The sequence below is a fragment of the Hemitrygon akajei genome, chromosome 19 (genome assembly GCF_048418815.1).
Source record: "Hemitrygon akajei chromosome 19, sHemAka1.3, whole genome shotgun sequence".
In the NCBI taxonomy this organism is placed as follows: domain Eukaryota; kingdom Metazoa; phylum Chordata; class Chondrichthyes; order Myliobatiformes; family Dasyatidae; genus Hemitrygon; species Hemitrygon akajei.
In genome coordinates this window covers 9,680,754-9,695,084 of record NC_133142.1, presented here as the reverse complement: position 1 = coordinate 9,695,084, position 14,331 = coordinate 9,680,754, and the positions used below count along the sequence as shown (strand labels likewise).

The 14,331-nt window shown below is 43.1% G+C and overlaps 1 protein-coding gene across 3 annotated transcripts in view; it reads left to right on the top strand.

The window, feature by feature from the left end:
- The window catches only part of hemk1 (HemK methyltransferase family member 1), a 163,869-nt gene extending 152,343 nt beyond the window's left edge, over positions 1-11,526 (top strand). For all 3 annotated transcript variants that reach the window (XM_073072056.1, XM_073072055.1, XM_073072057.1), the window contains exons 10-11: positions 4,475-4,588; positions 10,276-11,526. In XM_073072056.1, coding sequence (XP_072928157.1) covers positions 4,475-4,588; positions 10,276-10,315 — 154 coding nt within the window. In that variant the 3' untranslated portion in view covers positions 10,316-11,526. The remainder of the gene's footprint in view (positions 1-4,474; positions 4,589-10,275) is intronic.
- The last annotated feature ends 2,805 nt before the right edge of the window (positions 11,527-14,331 follow it).

Here is a 14,331-nt window from a genome sequence, read left to right as displayed (position 1 = left end):
GCCCTCTCCCCATAACCTCTGATGCCCTTACTAATGAAGAGCCTATCAACCTCTGCTTTAAATATACCCAAGGACTTGACCTCCACAGCCATCAATGGCAATGAATTCCACAGATCCATCACCCTCTGGCTAAAGAATTCCTCCTCTTCTCTGTTTTAAAGGGACACCCTTATATTCTGAGGGTGTGCTCTTGGGCCCGAGGCTCTCCTGCCCCCCCCCCCCCCACACCATGGGAAATCTCCTCTCCATTATATCACATCATAAGTGATTTATTTATATATTGAGATAGAGCGCAGAATAGGCCCTTCCAGCCCTTCGAGCCATGCCGCTTTCTCTCCTTTTTAAATTGGCTTGATTGTTTCTATGAAATGCCAAATTCCTCTTATTTAAACAAATTGAGGAGAGGATGTAATGTTCTCCAGTTCCATTAAATGGCCACTCATTAAGATTGTTTATTTTCTTTATTGAAAAAATATTTGCTAGATATGCAGCTAAGTAGAATTCAGTGTTACACACTTAATGCTCCTGTCCCAAGTAATGTCATGATTGGATGGGGATATCAGTCACTATGTAGAAACTATTACAAACGTTTATGTCCAATCATGTTTAATGATTTTTTTTCTTACAACCTAAGTCAATGCAAAATCATTCTCTGAAACTATAGCTTTCTGCTTTTATAATTGCCCTAGCTTTATTTTGAATATGCACAAAGCTGTGAATGAACATATGACCAGTGCTAGAGGATTCATGATATACACTCAGTAGCCACTTTATTAGGTACGGGAGTGGAACCCGGTGTGATCTTCTGCTGCTGTAGCCCATCCACTTTGAGGTTTGACATGTTGGACGTTCAGAGGTGCTGTTCTGCACACCACCGTTGTAACACATGGTTATTTGAGTTGCTGTCGCCTTCCTGTCAGCTTGAACATTCTCCTCTGCCCACTCTCACTAGCAAGGCATTTTTGCCACAGAACTGTAAACTCTTGAGACTGTTTGTGAAAATCCCAGGAGATCATCAGCAAGAACGATGAGTCAGCTTACAGAGAGGAGGAGCAGCGACTAACGGACTGGTGCAGAGCCAACAACCTGTCTCTGAACGTGAACAAAACAAAAGAGATGGTTGTTGACTTCAGGAGGGCACGGAGCGACCACTCCCTGCTGAACATCGACAGCTCCTCGGTAGAGATCGTTAAGAGCACCAAATTTCTTGGTGTTCACCTGGTGGAGAATCTCACCTCAACACCAGCTCCATAGCAAAGAAAGCCCAACAGTGGCTCTACTTTCTGCGAAGGCTGAGGAAAGTCCATCTCCCAACCCCCATCCTCATCACATTCTACAGGGGTTGTATTGAGAGTATCCTGAGCAGCTGCATCACTGCCCGGTTCGGAAATTGCACCATCTCGGATCACAGGACCCTGCAGCGGTTAGTGAGGTCAGCTGAGAAGATCATTGGGGTCTCTCTTCCCGCCATTACGGACATTTACACTACACGCTGCATCCGCAAAGCAAATAGCATTATGAAGGACCCCACATACGCCTCATACAAACTCTTCTCCCTCCTGCCGTCTGGGAAAAGGCACCGAAGCATTCGGGCTCTCACGACCAGACTACGTAACAGTTTCTTCCCCCAAGCCATCAGACTCCTCAATACCCAGAGCCTGGACTGACACTTTACTGCCCTATTGTCTTGTTTATTATTTATTGTAATGCCTGCACTGTTTTGTGCACTTTATGCAGTCCTGGGTAGGTCTGTAGTCTAGTGTTGTTTTTTTCTGTGTTTTTTACGTAGTTCAATCTAGTTTTTGTACTGTGTCATGTAACACCATGGTCCTGAAAAAAGTCTCATTTTTACTATGTACTGTACCAGCAGTTATGGTCGAAATGACAATAAAAGTGACTTGACGACTTGAGATCAGCAGACTGGTACCAACAATCATTCCACGGTCAGAGTTACTTAGATCACATTTCTCCCCTGTTCTGATGTTTGGTTTGAACAACAACTGAACCTCTTGACCATGCCTGCGTGCTTATATGCATTGAGTTGCTGCCACGTGATTTGCTGATTAGATATTTACAATAATGAGCAGATGTACCTAATTAAGTGTATAAGTGTATTTATCTGAGCTTTTTTATTTGAATATGCCAATAAGCTGTTGATCTTCACAAAACGAATCAATGCTAGGGGATTCATGAAATAGATTGCCAGAATCTCCTCTGTAGTAGATCAGCAAAGTCAAGTTGGGCTTATTGTCATGTGCACAGTTATGGTAAGGTGCACTGTAGAAAAACTTACTTGTAGCAAAATCACAGGGACATTATAGAATGGAAAGTATACAAGAGAAAAAGAACTGCAAAAAGGCAGTGCAAAAGAAAAGACACGATCACAGACAAGTCCGTGGCCGTGCAAGAGGAGGTCTGCATTGTTCTGTTGCTGAGGTAGGATTAGGGTTGAGCTGGTCATTTCAAGAACCTGATGGTTGTAGGAAAGTAGCTGTTCCTGAACCTGGTTCTGTGGGACTTCAGACCTCTGTACCTCCTGTCTGATAGTAGCAACGAGAAGAGGGCATGATGGCGGGGATCCTTGACAACAGATGCCACCTTCTTGAGGCAGCGTCTCCTGTAGATGCTGTCAGTGGTAGGGAGGGTTTTGCCTGTGATGAACTGAACTCAATCCAGTATGTGCAGCCTCTTGTGATCCTCTGCATTGGCGTTGCCATACCAGGCCATAATGCAACCAGTCTGGATATTTTCAACAGTGCATCTGCAGAAATTTGTTAGAATATTTGGTGCTAACCAAATCTCCTTAAGCTTCAAGTGCACACTGGATTTCATATCGTTTGGGGTGGGGGGGGGGAGGTTATATAAAGACAATGTAATGAATCTTTAAAACAGCAGTAGAACTGTGTGCAGTTTCTATGGAAAGTAGAGGGACTGGCACGCCTTTTTTGTGGTTGCCTCCCTCTGCTAGTTAGGTCATCCGAAATGTTAACGCCCAGGAATTTGAAGCTGCTTGCTCTATCCACCTCTGAGCCGCCAGTGTCAGTGTATGGAATGAGCTGCCTGAGAACGTGGTTGAGGCAGGTACATTAATAACATTTAAAATGTATTTGGAAATGTGCATGGAGAGGAAAGGTTTAGAGCAGGGGTTCCCAACCTGGGGTTCACAGACCCCTCAGTTAATGGTAAGGGACCATGGCATTGAAAAGGTTGGAAACACCTGGTTTAGAGGAATATGCGCCAAACGCGGGCAAACGGAACAAGCTTTAGTGGCATCTTGTTCAGCATGGACCAGGTGGGACAAAGGGCTTGCTTCCGTGCTTTATAACTATGAACTGGTGAATTTCAGCAAATTTCTACACATGTACAGTGGAGAGCATTTTGACTGATTGCAACGCCATCTGGTATGGAGGCACTAATGCACAGGGTTGAAAAAAGCCACAGAGGGTTGTAAACTCAGCCAGCTCCATCATGGGCACTAGCCTCCCCACCATCCAGGACATCTTCAAAAGGCGACATCCTTCACTAAGGACACTTGACATCCAGGCTATGTCCTTTTCTCATTCCTACCATCAGGGGGGAGGTACAGGAGTCGGAAGTCACACATTCAACATTTTAGGAGCAGCTTCTTCCCTTCCAACATCAGATTTCTGAATGGTCCATTAACACTGCCCCACTATTTTGCTCTCTTTTTAAGACTATCTATATTTTATATGCCTTCCTTTGTAACATAGTATTTTTTAATGTATTGCACTGTAATGTTGACACAAAACAACAAATTGCACGATATATGTCAAAACATTCAGATATGGCTCAATTGCAGGGGTAGAGACACAGAAGCAGGTCAACAGTTTGTTGACTTTAATGAGAGCTTTTGCAGAATTTAAAGGGGAAAAAAAACAATAAGCACTAGGCCAACAGAGCGGTAACTAAAACTCTCAAACTGAAAGCTAATGCCAATACTGTGGCTGGAAGCAATAACTAATATTAAATGAATACCGCCCCTTGACAGCTTCTTTCCCAGACAAGAAAGGGGGGTAAGCAGGGAGAGTGGACATTGTTGTGCTTTTGGTCAAGTCTAGAACGAAAAGAAGGGAGTTAAATCCCACCATAATGGAACACTAATTAGCCAGAACGTGCATACTCACGAGCGCAATTGTCGAACCTGTTGTGCAGCTTGCCTGCACTTGCACGTAGACCCTGTAGTAGAGTCTGTGGTTGTGACAATATGTGTCAGCGTTTATACTGTACCTGCTACTGATTTTGATTCTGAAAACTATGTGTTCCGGCTGTTGCTCATCTCTGCTTGTGAGATTTCCTGCTTGGGCGTTGACTGCTGTGTGTGGAATGCTATATTTTTAAAGTACATCATTATAATTTGCTCTGAGGAACTGGCAATGCAAATTAAGTTATTTTAATTATTTCCCTGGAAATTCTTGTTCCGTTGACCTCACAACAAGCTGCTTCTCTTTTCCAGGAAGGTTTTCCTTGAGGTCGATCCCAAGCATCCTGTGATGATAGAAAATTGGCTTCAGGAATGTCCCAGGCTGCAGCTCAGCTATCTAGCAACTCACCAGGACCTCTACGGAAAGTAAACATGGTTGTTGTTTTGTTAAGTTAGCCTATTTAAAATCCACCAAATAATTAACCACTAGAAAATACTAAATGAGTCACACAGACCAACAGGTATGTATATGGGGAGCAAAGTCCTGAAGAAGGGACTTGTCCTGAAACATTGACTGTTTGTTCATTTCAATGGATGCTGCCTGACCTGCTGAGTTCCAGCATTTCTCTGTGTGTGTTGCTATGGAGAGCAATGTTCAGGTTTGGAAATGATGTGACTTTGAGAAGAATGTGAATAATTAAGGCAGAGGGTGGTCATTACCATCATTATGTGTCATGTCGTGTGTGGTGGGGACTTATGGTCTTGTGACCATTGCTTGGAAAAACAAGGTGGTACATTTCTTGAAAAGAATAGCATTATGCATGAACAGAGTGGTGTGTGGGATCACATTTCTGCAGTTCAAAGTAAATCTATTATCAAAATATATGTCCGTCACCATATACTACCCTGAGATTCACTCCCTTGTAGGCGTTCACAGTAGATACAAGTATATATAGTAGAATCGATGAAAAGCTACACGCAAAGACTGACATGTAGCCAAGGTGTAAAAGAAGACAAACAAATAAACAAAGAAACAAAATGCATACATAATACTGAGAATGTGAGCTGCAGAGTCCTAAAAGTGAGTCCATAGGTTATGTTCAGTGGTGAGGTGAGTGAAGTTATGCTCGCAGGTTTAGGAACCTGATGGTTGAGGGGTTGAAACTGGTGAGCTGCTGCTTTTCTGACTGCAGTGGTGGGGAAAGCATGGCCGGGACGCTGGGATCCTTGATGATGGATGTTGCTTTCTTGTGACTGCAGTGCTCTGTGTAGGCATGCTCGATTTCAAGGCAATAGAAGGATCTGTTCAAGTGGTGAACAGTATTATAAAAGTTAATGTCAGTGTTTTTCTTAGCATCAGTTATACACTGAACCTCTGTAAGACGTAAGTGAGACTGCAATTTTTAGCTGGATGAAGGGGAAGTTCATTTCCTAAGTAGAGAGCTGAATTCACAAGAAAGCAGTAGTGGGAACTTATGTGTGAGAGTGGAACATTGATGCTTACCTCTGAAATAAATGCAGGAAATGGTAAAAGCATAAACACAAACAATTCTGCAGATGCCGGGTATCTCAAGCAACACACTCAGAATTTTGAAGGAACTCAACAGGTCGGGCAGCATCTGTGGAGGGGAATGAACATTGATGTTTTGAGCTGAGGCTCTTCAACGGGACTGAAAGGGAATGGGTCAAAAGTCAGAATAAGAAAGTGGGGAGATGGGGACGGAGTACAAGCTGGCAGGTGATGGGTGAGACCACGTGAGGGGGAAGTTGTGTGGGTAGGAGGAAGGAGGATGGAGCAAGAAGCTGGGAGGTGATGGGTGGGAAGGTCTGAAGAGAAAGGAATCTGTTAGGAGAGGACAGTGGGCTATGGAAAAAAGGGAAGGCGGAGGGGCAGCAGAAGGAGGTGATGGGCAGGAAAGGAGTGAGAGGGTAACCAAAATGAGGAATAGAGAAAGGGAAGGGGGGAGAAGTCACCAGAAGTTAGAGAAATCGATGTTCATGTCATTAGGTTGGAAGCTACCCAGAAGGAATATAAGGTATGCCCACAGGAAAATGAATCTCAGGGTTGTATATGGTGGCATATATGTACTTTGATAATAAATTAACTTTTAACTTTGAGCTGCCTGTGTATGATCCATATCTCTCCATATTCTGTATGTTGATGTGCCTTTATTCAGTAAATGTCTCTGTAACAGCGCAGGCACCTACAGCTCTCTGTAACAGGAACAGGAGACGTGTTTTACCTGCATAGTTGTGAAAGTCAGGGCCAGAGATAGTGGTTGAAGCAAAGACCATATCTACATTTTGGATAAGATATCAAAGTAGTGCAGATTTCTCCTCTGCTCTTTATTCATGACAGTAAAGAAAATGTATACTCAAGAATACGTGGATAGGATGAGAAGGGTATGGAGGGTTATGATCCAGGTGCAGATTGACGGGACTAGGGAGAATAATATTTCAGCGTGGACTAGATGGGCCAAAGGGCCTGTTTCTATGCAGTAGTGCTCTATGACTCTAAGAAATGTGCCTGGAGTGTTCACTATGTGCAGTGTCGTATGAATTGGGCAATCATGGTCTTGCTGCAGAAATGGTTTGCCTTTGCCTTCTGGGCAGAGTCTTTACAAGATGAGTGACCCCAGCCATTATCAATACTCCTCAATGATTATCTGCCTGGCGTCAGTGGTCACATAACCAGGGCTTGTGATATGCAACAGCTGCTCTTACAACCATCCACCACCTGCTCCCATGGCTTCACATGACCCTGATCGGGGTGGGGCTAATGTGGTGCTACACCATGCCCAAGGGACCTGTAGGCTAGCGGAAAGGAGCCGCCTTACACCTCCTTTGGTAGAGATGCATTGTCACCCCGCCCAGAGTCAAATAGCTTAAAATATGATGTTTCACTTCCCAAAATAATTATTTAATAGTGATGTAGTTTCTAGGAATTGTACTTTGATCTAAATTTCCAACTTGATCACTCTTAGGTTAACAGAAGGTTCCTCCAGTGAACTCCTGTCTCATACTACCATGCCCAGTTAAGACAACCTTTCAACATCTACTATTTATTTATTTATTTATTTATTGAGATCTAACATGGAGTAGAGCTTTCCAACCCTTCGAGCCATGCTGACCAACTACTCCCGATTTAATCCTAGCCTAAATATGGAGCAATTTTGGTTCAGAATGCTGCTGTTGTTCACTTCAATAATTTACATATTTCTTTTTCTTTCTCTTGCACATCGAGTGTTGGTCTTTTATTTTTATTTTTTTTCTTTAATTGGGTTCTTTCGGGTTTGTTGCTTTGTGGCTACCTGTGAGAAAGCAAATCTCAAGGTTCTGTGTTTTATACATTGTTTGATAATAAATGTACTTGAATCTTAAATCTTGAATTTACAATGACCAATTAACCTGTCAACTGGTACGTCTCTGGACTGTGGGTGGAAACCAGAGCACCTGGAGGAAACCCACGCAGTCACGGGGAGAACGTACAAACTCCTTACAGGCAGTAGCGGGAATTGAACCTGGGTCACCTATCCTATAAAGTGTTCTGCTAACCACTATGCTACTGTGCCGCCCTATTATCATTGTGCTGTCAACTAAACAAAACCTGATTATTTCTTTATTTATTCGTGATTTTTGTTTTCAGTATTCAAGATTGCTTACTGTCATTCTTCAGTACACAAGAGTAAAAGAGAACAAAATGATAAAAGAAATCCTATAAAGCACAATGCACAAGTAACTGTTTTTTGTAACAGATTGTAAAAGTTTGATTGTGCAGTATATCGGTTTTCTATCGATTGTTGCTTGCAGCCGTCTCCAGAATGAGAATCATGAATTCTTTCAGATGCCAGACTATTCTAGGGGCCTTTCAATTCTTTCCTTAAATGTGTTCCTTCAGTCAGCGCAACTTCAGAACCACTCAGGCTGAAGCTCTGTGTTCCCATCTTGCTTGAGTCTTCTGGATTTCAGCTTTTGGATTACTCCCTTGGATTTGGTTGCCCTGGATCACTTCTATAAATACCCTGCCTGTGTCTACCTCGTCCTTCTCCCATCGCAAACAATGCACAATACTGAGGGTGGACTTGTTTTTATTTTGCTTCTCCAACACCCCTAGACTAGAGCCAACGAGAGGACATAACAAACCCTGCCTTCTCCCCATAATCTACCAAGCACATCTTTCCCTCCCCTCCTCTTTCTGCTTTCCGCAGGGATCGCTCCCTACGCGACTCCATTGTCCACTCATCCCCCCCATCCCTTCCCACCGATCTCCTTCCTGGCACTTATCCTTGTAAGCGGAACAAGTGCTACACCTGCCCTTACACTTCCTCCCTCACCACCATTCAGGGCCCCAGATAGTCCTTCCAGGTGAGGCGACACTTCACCTGTGAATCGGCTGGTGTAGTATACTGCGTCCGGTGCTCCCGGTGTGGCCTTTTATATATTGGTGAGACCCGACGCAGACTGGGAGACCGTTTTGCTGAACCCCTTTGCTCGGTCCGCCAGAGAAAGCAGGATCTCCCAGTGACCACACATTTTAATTCCACGTCCCATTCCCACTCTGATATGTCTATCCATGGCCTCCTCTACTATCAAAATGAATCCAAACTCAGGTTGGAGGAACAACACCTTATATACTGGCTGGGTAGCCTCCAACCTGATGGCATGAACATTGACTTCTCTAACTTCCGTTAATGCCCCTCCTCCCCTTCTTACCCCATCCCTGACATATTTAGTTATTTGCCTGTTCACCATCTCCCTCTGGTGCTTCCCCCCTCTCCCTTTCTTTCTCCCGAGGCCTCCCGTCCCATGATCCTTTCTCTTCTCCAGCTCTGTATCACTTTCGCCAATCACCTTTCCAGCTCTTAGCTTCATCCCACCCCCTCTGGTCTTCTCCTATCATTTCGCATTTCCCCCTCCCCCCACTACTTTCAAATCTCTTACTATCTTTCCTTTCAGTTAGTCCTGACGAAGGGACTCGGCCCGAAATGTCGACAGTGCTTCTCCTTATAGATGCTGCCTGGCCTGCTGAGTTCCACCAGCATTTTGTGTGTGTTGTCCCCATAATCTTTGATGCCCTTACTAATCAAGAACCAGTCAAACTCCATTTTAAATATACCCAGTGCTTGGCCTCGACAGCCAATTGTGGCAATAAATTTCACAGATTCACCACCCTTTGGCTAAAGAAATTCCTCTTCATCTCTGTTCTAAAGGGACGTCCCTCTATTCTGAGACTGTGCCCTCTGGTCCTAGACACTTGCAAACATCCACTGTGCATCTGTTGTATCTATACCTTTCAATATTTGATAGGTTTCACTGAGGCCTCCTTCCCCCATTCTTCTAAACTCCAGCAAGTACAGGCCCAGAACAATGAAACACAAGTCATATGATCATTCTCGTGAACCTCTTTGGGATCCTCACCAACGTTGACTCATCCTTTCTTACATACGGGGTGCAAAACTGCTCACAATACTCCAAATGTAATCTGACCAATACCTCACAAAGTGTCAGTATTACATCCTTGCTTTTATATTCTAGTTCTCTTGAAGCGAATGCTAACATTACCTTTGTCTTTCTTGCTACCAACTCAACTGGCAAATTAGCCTTTAGAATTCCCAAGTCCCTTTCCAACTCCAATTTCTGAACTGTACTTTGGAGTATCCAGCCCGAATGATCCAAAAAGGTCAAAAGGTCAGCACAGCACCATGGGCTGAAGTGCCTGTACGGTGCTATAGTGTTCCACGTTCTAATTCCTAAGGTTCCTCTTTGTTGTTTCTGTCACTTTTCATTGAATAACGCCCTTACAAAGCATTTTGAAGCATTTCCTGTGATAGAGACACAATTTCAATGACAGTTAATTTTAGAATGTAGAGCTGGATCAACTCGAACAGTTCACACAGCATCTGTGAAGGTACTGCAAAGTAACGCCTTTCCAGAGCGCAGAACACCCTCGCTGAGCCTTCGAGAGAGGACGTTAATTTAAAACCATACAAAAGAATTACCTCAATACATCAGATCGTGGGTAAAGGGATGAAAAATTCCTGGAATTGATGTGGTTTGTTAATGACATGGAAATGTCTAGTGGTAATTCACAAATGTCTTTATTTGCATTGCAGGCCACGTTTCTGTGTACTCCAGAAGAAGTTAATTCATTGAAGGACCAAGCCCTTCGCTCCTCCAGAGAGCAAGATTATTATGTGGATGTCTGCTGCTTTTTTTTTTACCCTTGAATTGCTGTCACATGATTGCCTGATTAGATATTTGTATTAATAAGCAGGTGTACAAGTGTACCTAATAAAATGGCCACTGAATCTAAGTCACCATATACTACTTTGAGATTACTTTTCATGCAGGCAATGATAGGAAAATAAAGAAATACAACTGAATTTATGAAAAAAATACATAAATAAATACATTGGATTCCGGTTAATTGGGACAGCCACTTATTTGGCACAGTTCTTACGGATCAAAAGCCAATTGAGAAAATAGTTGGGATTCCCATTTATTTGGGACACTATGCCACTTAATTGGGACAAGAGACTGTTGGTGAACTTCCTCTAACTAGCATCAGACGCATGCACTTATGTGGCCTTTAGACCCTATACCATGCTTAGAGCAAGCAGGTTTTAAATAGCCTCAGTTGCGTGTGTTTGTGTTCAAAAACTCGTGATTTTGGCACTGATGTTTGGCAAGGAATAAGCAGAAAGACAATTCATAACTTGTTTTGCTCACTGCAGTTTCAGGTTTGGAGGCGCAAGTAACTGTCAGGAGTGAAAATGAAAATTTCACTACCTCGACAAGTACAAATACAAGAGTTCAGGCTTAGAAGCTAGACTTAACTCATGGAGTCATACAGCCCTTCGGCCCAACTTGTTATTGTTCAAAGGTGCCACCCTGAGCTGGTCCCATTTGCCTGCATTTGGGCCATATCCCTGTAAACCTTTCCTATCCTTGTACCTGTCCAAACGAGAGTGAGAGAGTGACATACAGAGGGAGAAAGACAGAGACAAAGGGAGGTAGGGCCAAACAGACAGAGGGAGGGAGAGTGACAGAGAAAGGAAGTCATAGGGTCAAAGAGTTAACATTTCAAGTCGAGTACCTTTTGCCAGGTGTGTCTTTGCAATGAAACGTTAACCTTTTCTTAAATGAAAAAGGGAAAATGCTTGGAAAAAATCTCGGCAAGTCAGGCAGCATTTGTAGAAAGAGAAACATCAGGTTAGGGATCCTTAATCGGAATAGTTAACCACTTCTTGCATCCATTGTTACCTTTCATTTTATTTAATTAACTGCTGTTTGAGGTGATTTAAGACTTCTTAACAATATAAACTGTTATGTTTTGTAACTCCAAAACATTAAACTAATTGAAAGGAAAACGAGATGAGAGTCTACGTTTGTTCTTTACTTTCAGTGAGGCGCGCACATATCACGTGGTAGCGTCATGACGTATGCAGTTCACTTATTTTTACATATAACCCGTAATGAATTATTCAAATGAACAAGAATGCTTAGTCAAACAATGTATGTACAGTATTACTTAAACACTACTGAAATACTAAATACACATCAGTCCTCCCTGCTTAGCTATAAACTCCAACTCACTGTAGAATACATCTCAACTTATATACATATACTATATATACAGTATACTACATAATACAACTATATTGATATCCACAGTGTAGTAAATTTTTAAATCGTCCCATTCAGTCCAAAAGATTTAATTGCTGTGGAGGCTTTTTTACTCTTGTGGGATAATGCCTTTTCCTGACAAGGGAGTAACTGTGCTTGGCAAATGAAACTTGTGGCTCCGGTTCTAGTACCTCCTCCATGGTGGATGTAGGAGTCGACTCTGAGACTGCATGAAGTGGTCCTGACAGCTCTGGACACTTTTTTTCCCCTTTTTCTTCTTCTAGTTCAGACATCTTCTCTTTAGAGTGTGCACTTAGTTCACTGGAGTATTCTCTTAATAATCCTTCAATTGCTCCTTTTACAATCTGATCTCTCCTGGTTTCCTCATTCACAACATCATCTGGCGAATCCTCTGTTTTTGTATCTCAATTGACTCCTTTGGTTTTGACCTTCCGTTCATCGAGCTGGGCTTTGGTCTTCACATCTACTTGAAGCCCCTCTCCTACCAGGCTTGAATGGAAACTTGGCTCATCGCTGGCCTCGCTAAACAACCACTGGACTCAGCAGAGGGAAGGCCACCTTTCATAAACAATATACATCTAGGGTCGATGTGATTTGGGATTCAGCCAAACAAGAACATTGTGATGTTCCAATTAAAGAAACCTTGATTGGGGCTAATACTGTGTAAGTGCTGCCCATACACAATAACCGATCAGCACAAAGTAACGGATCATACACTCATAAAATTATATGGGAAGTATATTTACAAATTTCAGCTTTATCGAACAGTTAGTAGGAAAAAGAAAAGAAGAAGAATAAAAGTTAACCAGGTCAAAATGTGCACATAAAGTTGGAGCTCATATTGGAATCACCTTAACTCGTGCTGAATTTTCATCGCCAATCACTGGGAGAGCTTCCTTGCAATCACATCTTCCCATCAGATCAAATCCTACAGCCATCTCTCCCGATCTTCTCCTTTCCCCATCTCCCACCAAAAAGACCACGAATCCCACCAGTGTCCATCTCCCTCCGTCCAGCTTCCTCTAGAACTTTATCCCAATTCCACCATCCTGATTGGCTGACTCAGAGTTCTTAAGCTGAACATCACAGCCCCTTATCTTTAGCCGAAACCCAAACATGCTATCAGCTGGACACACTGCTTCTTCAGAAAGCCACTAAATGAAATACCCTACTGTATTAGCAGTAAAAAATCTTAACCAGGCATTACATTCTCCTGGTTTCTCCATAAATACCAAAATTATTTTGAACTCCATGGAGCATGTGGGGATCCTCCGATATCCAGGCAATCTTTCTTTTCTTTTTTTTTTCTTTTTTTAGATAAGGGTTAAGGGGGGGAGGGGGGAGGGTTAATATCATTTTTCTTACTATTTTATCACCACATTTATTCTTTGTAATCTCTAAAGTTTAATAAATAAATAATATTTTTTTAAAATAGTCATGTCCTCATGACTTTGAAATTTATCAAACCGCCATTAATAACACAGTTTTCAAAGAAAATTTTATGACTTTGCTCCCCCAACATGTAAATGGTAATAACATATCTCGCTATGGAGATAGATGTAACACTGTGTTTCCCCAGAGCATCATATGCCAGGCTATCTGGGGCATTCCTGACTCTCTGAGACCTCTTTATCTCATCTTCAGCTTCTCCAGCTTCAGCCACTCCTTCCTGCCTACTAGAGGATGCTTCCCCCATCTGTTACTCGTATCTTCCACCGGCTCATGTTGATTGCTCCAACAGTGCTAGCCACACTATCAGAGTGACCAAGGACACCCCTTTCCCTGAGAGGTCTCACTTGCTGGCACCAGTACAGGTTGAAGATGTACAGGAATAACCAACATCAGACTCGTCAGTAGAAAAGGCATCTTTGCATTCCAACATCTGCTCAGTTAATCTACTTTTCCATTCCTCAGGCATCAGGGAGTCTCCAAGGTTGCATGACTTCACTGTCGACTTCCTCGATCTAAGAGACTGTTTCTCTTCCGTTTCCCTGGGAAAGCTAGACCCTACCATCACAGGAAAAGAGGCGCAGTTGGCACCCCACGTCCCTCTCTTCCTGAGGTGTTCTTGATTGATAATCACTGTCATACTGTTTGCGTAGACAGCTGAAGATTTCTGCAGTTCAGGTCTCACCAGCACTCCTGCAGGTACGTGTGACTCTTCTTCCGGATCTTCCGGAGCATCCGCCCGGATGGTCGAGGCGCGGGCATTCTGGCAAATTTGGGTGTTCCTGCTAATCTAGCTACTGCTCCAGGAAGTAACATCGCAGGTTTAGTCTGGGTGTTACCACCCAGTTCCTCATTTCTGCTCATCATCCTGCTCAGGAGGATCTTGCACCTTCTCAAAAATAGCTCTGAACACAGGGTGAATGGACAAAGTTTTCAAAAAGTTCTCTCCAGTTCTCCCCTTGCATACTCCCACAAGCCTTCTCACAATGGCAGTATTTGTTCCCACAAAAATGGAAGCTCCACCTTTTTCGATCTGATCCAGGCAGACCAACACTGGTGTATTAATAGTCTCA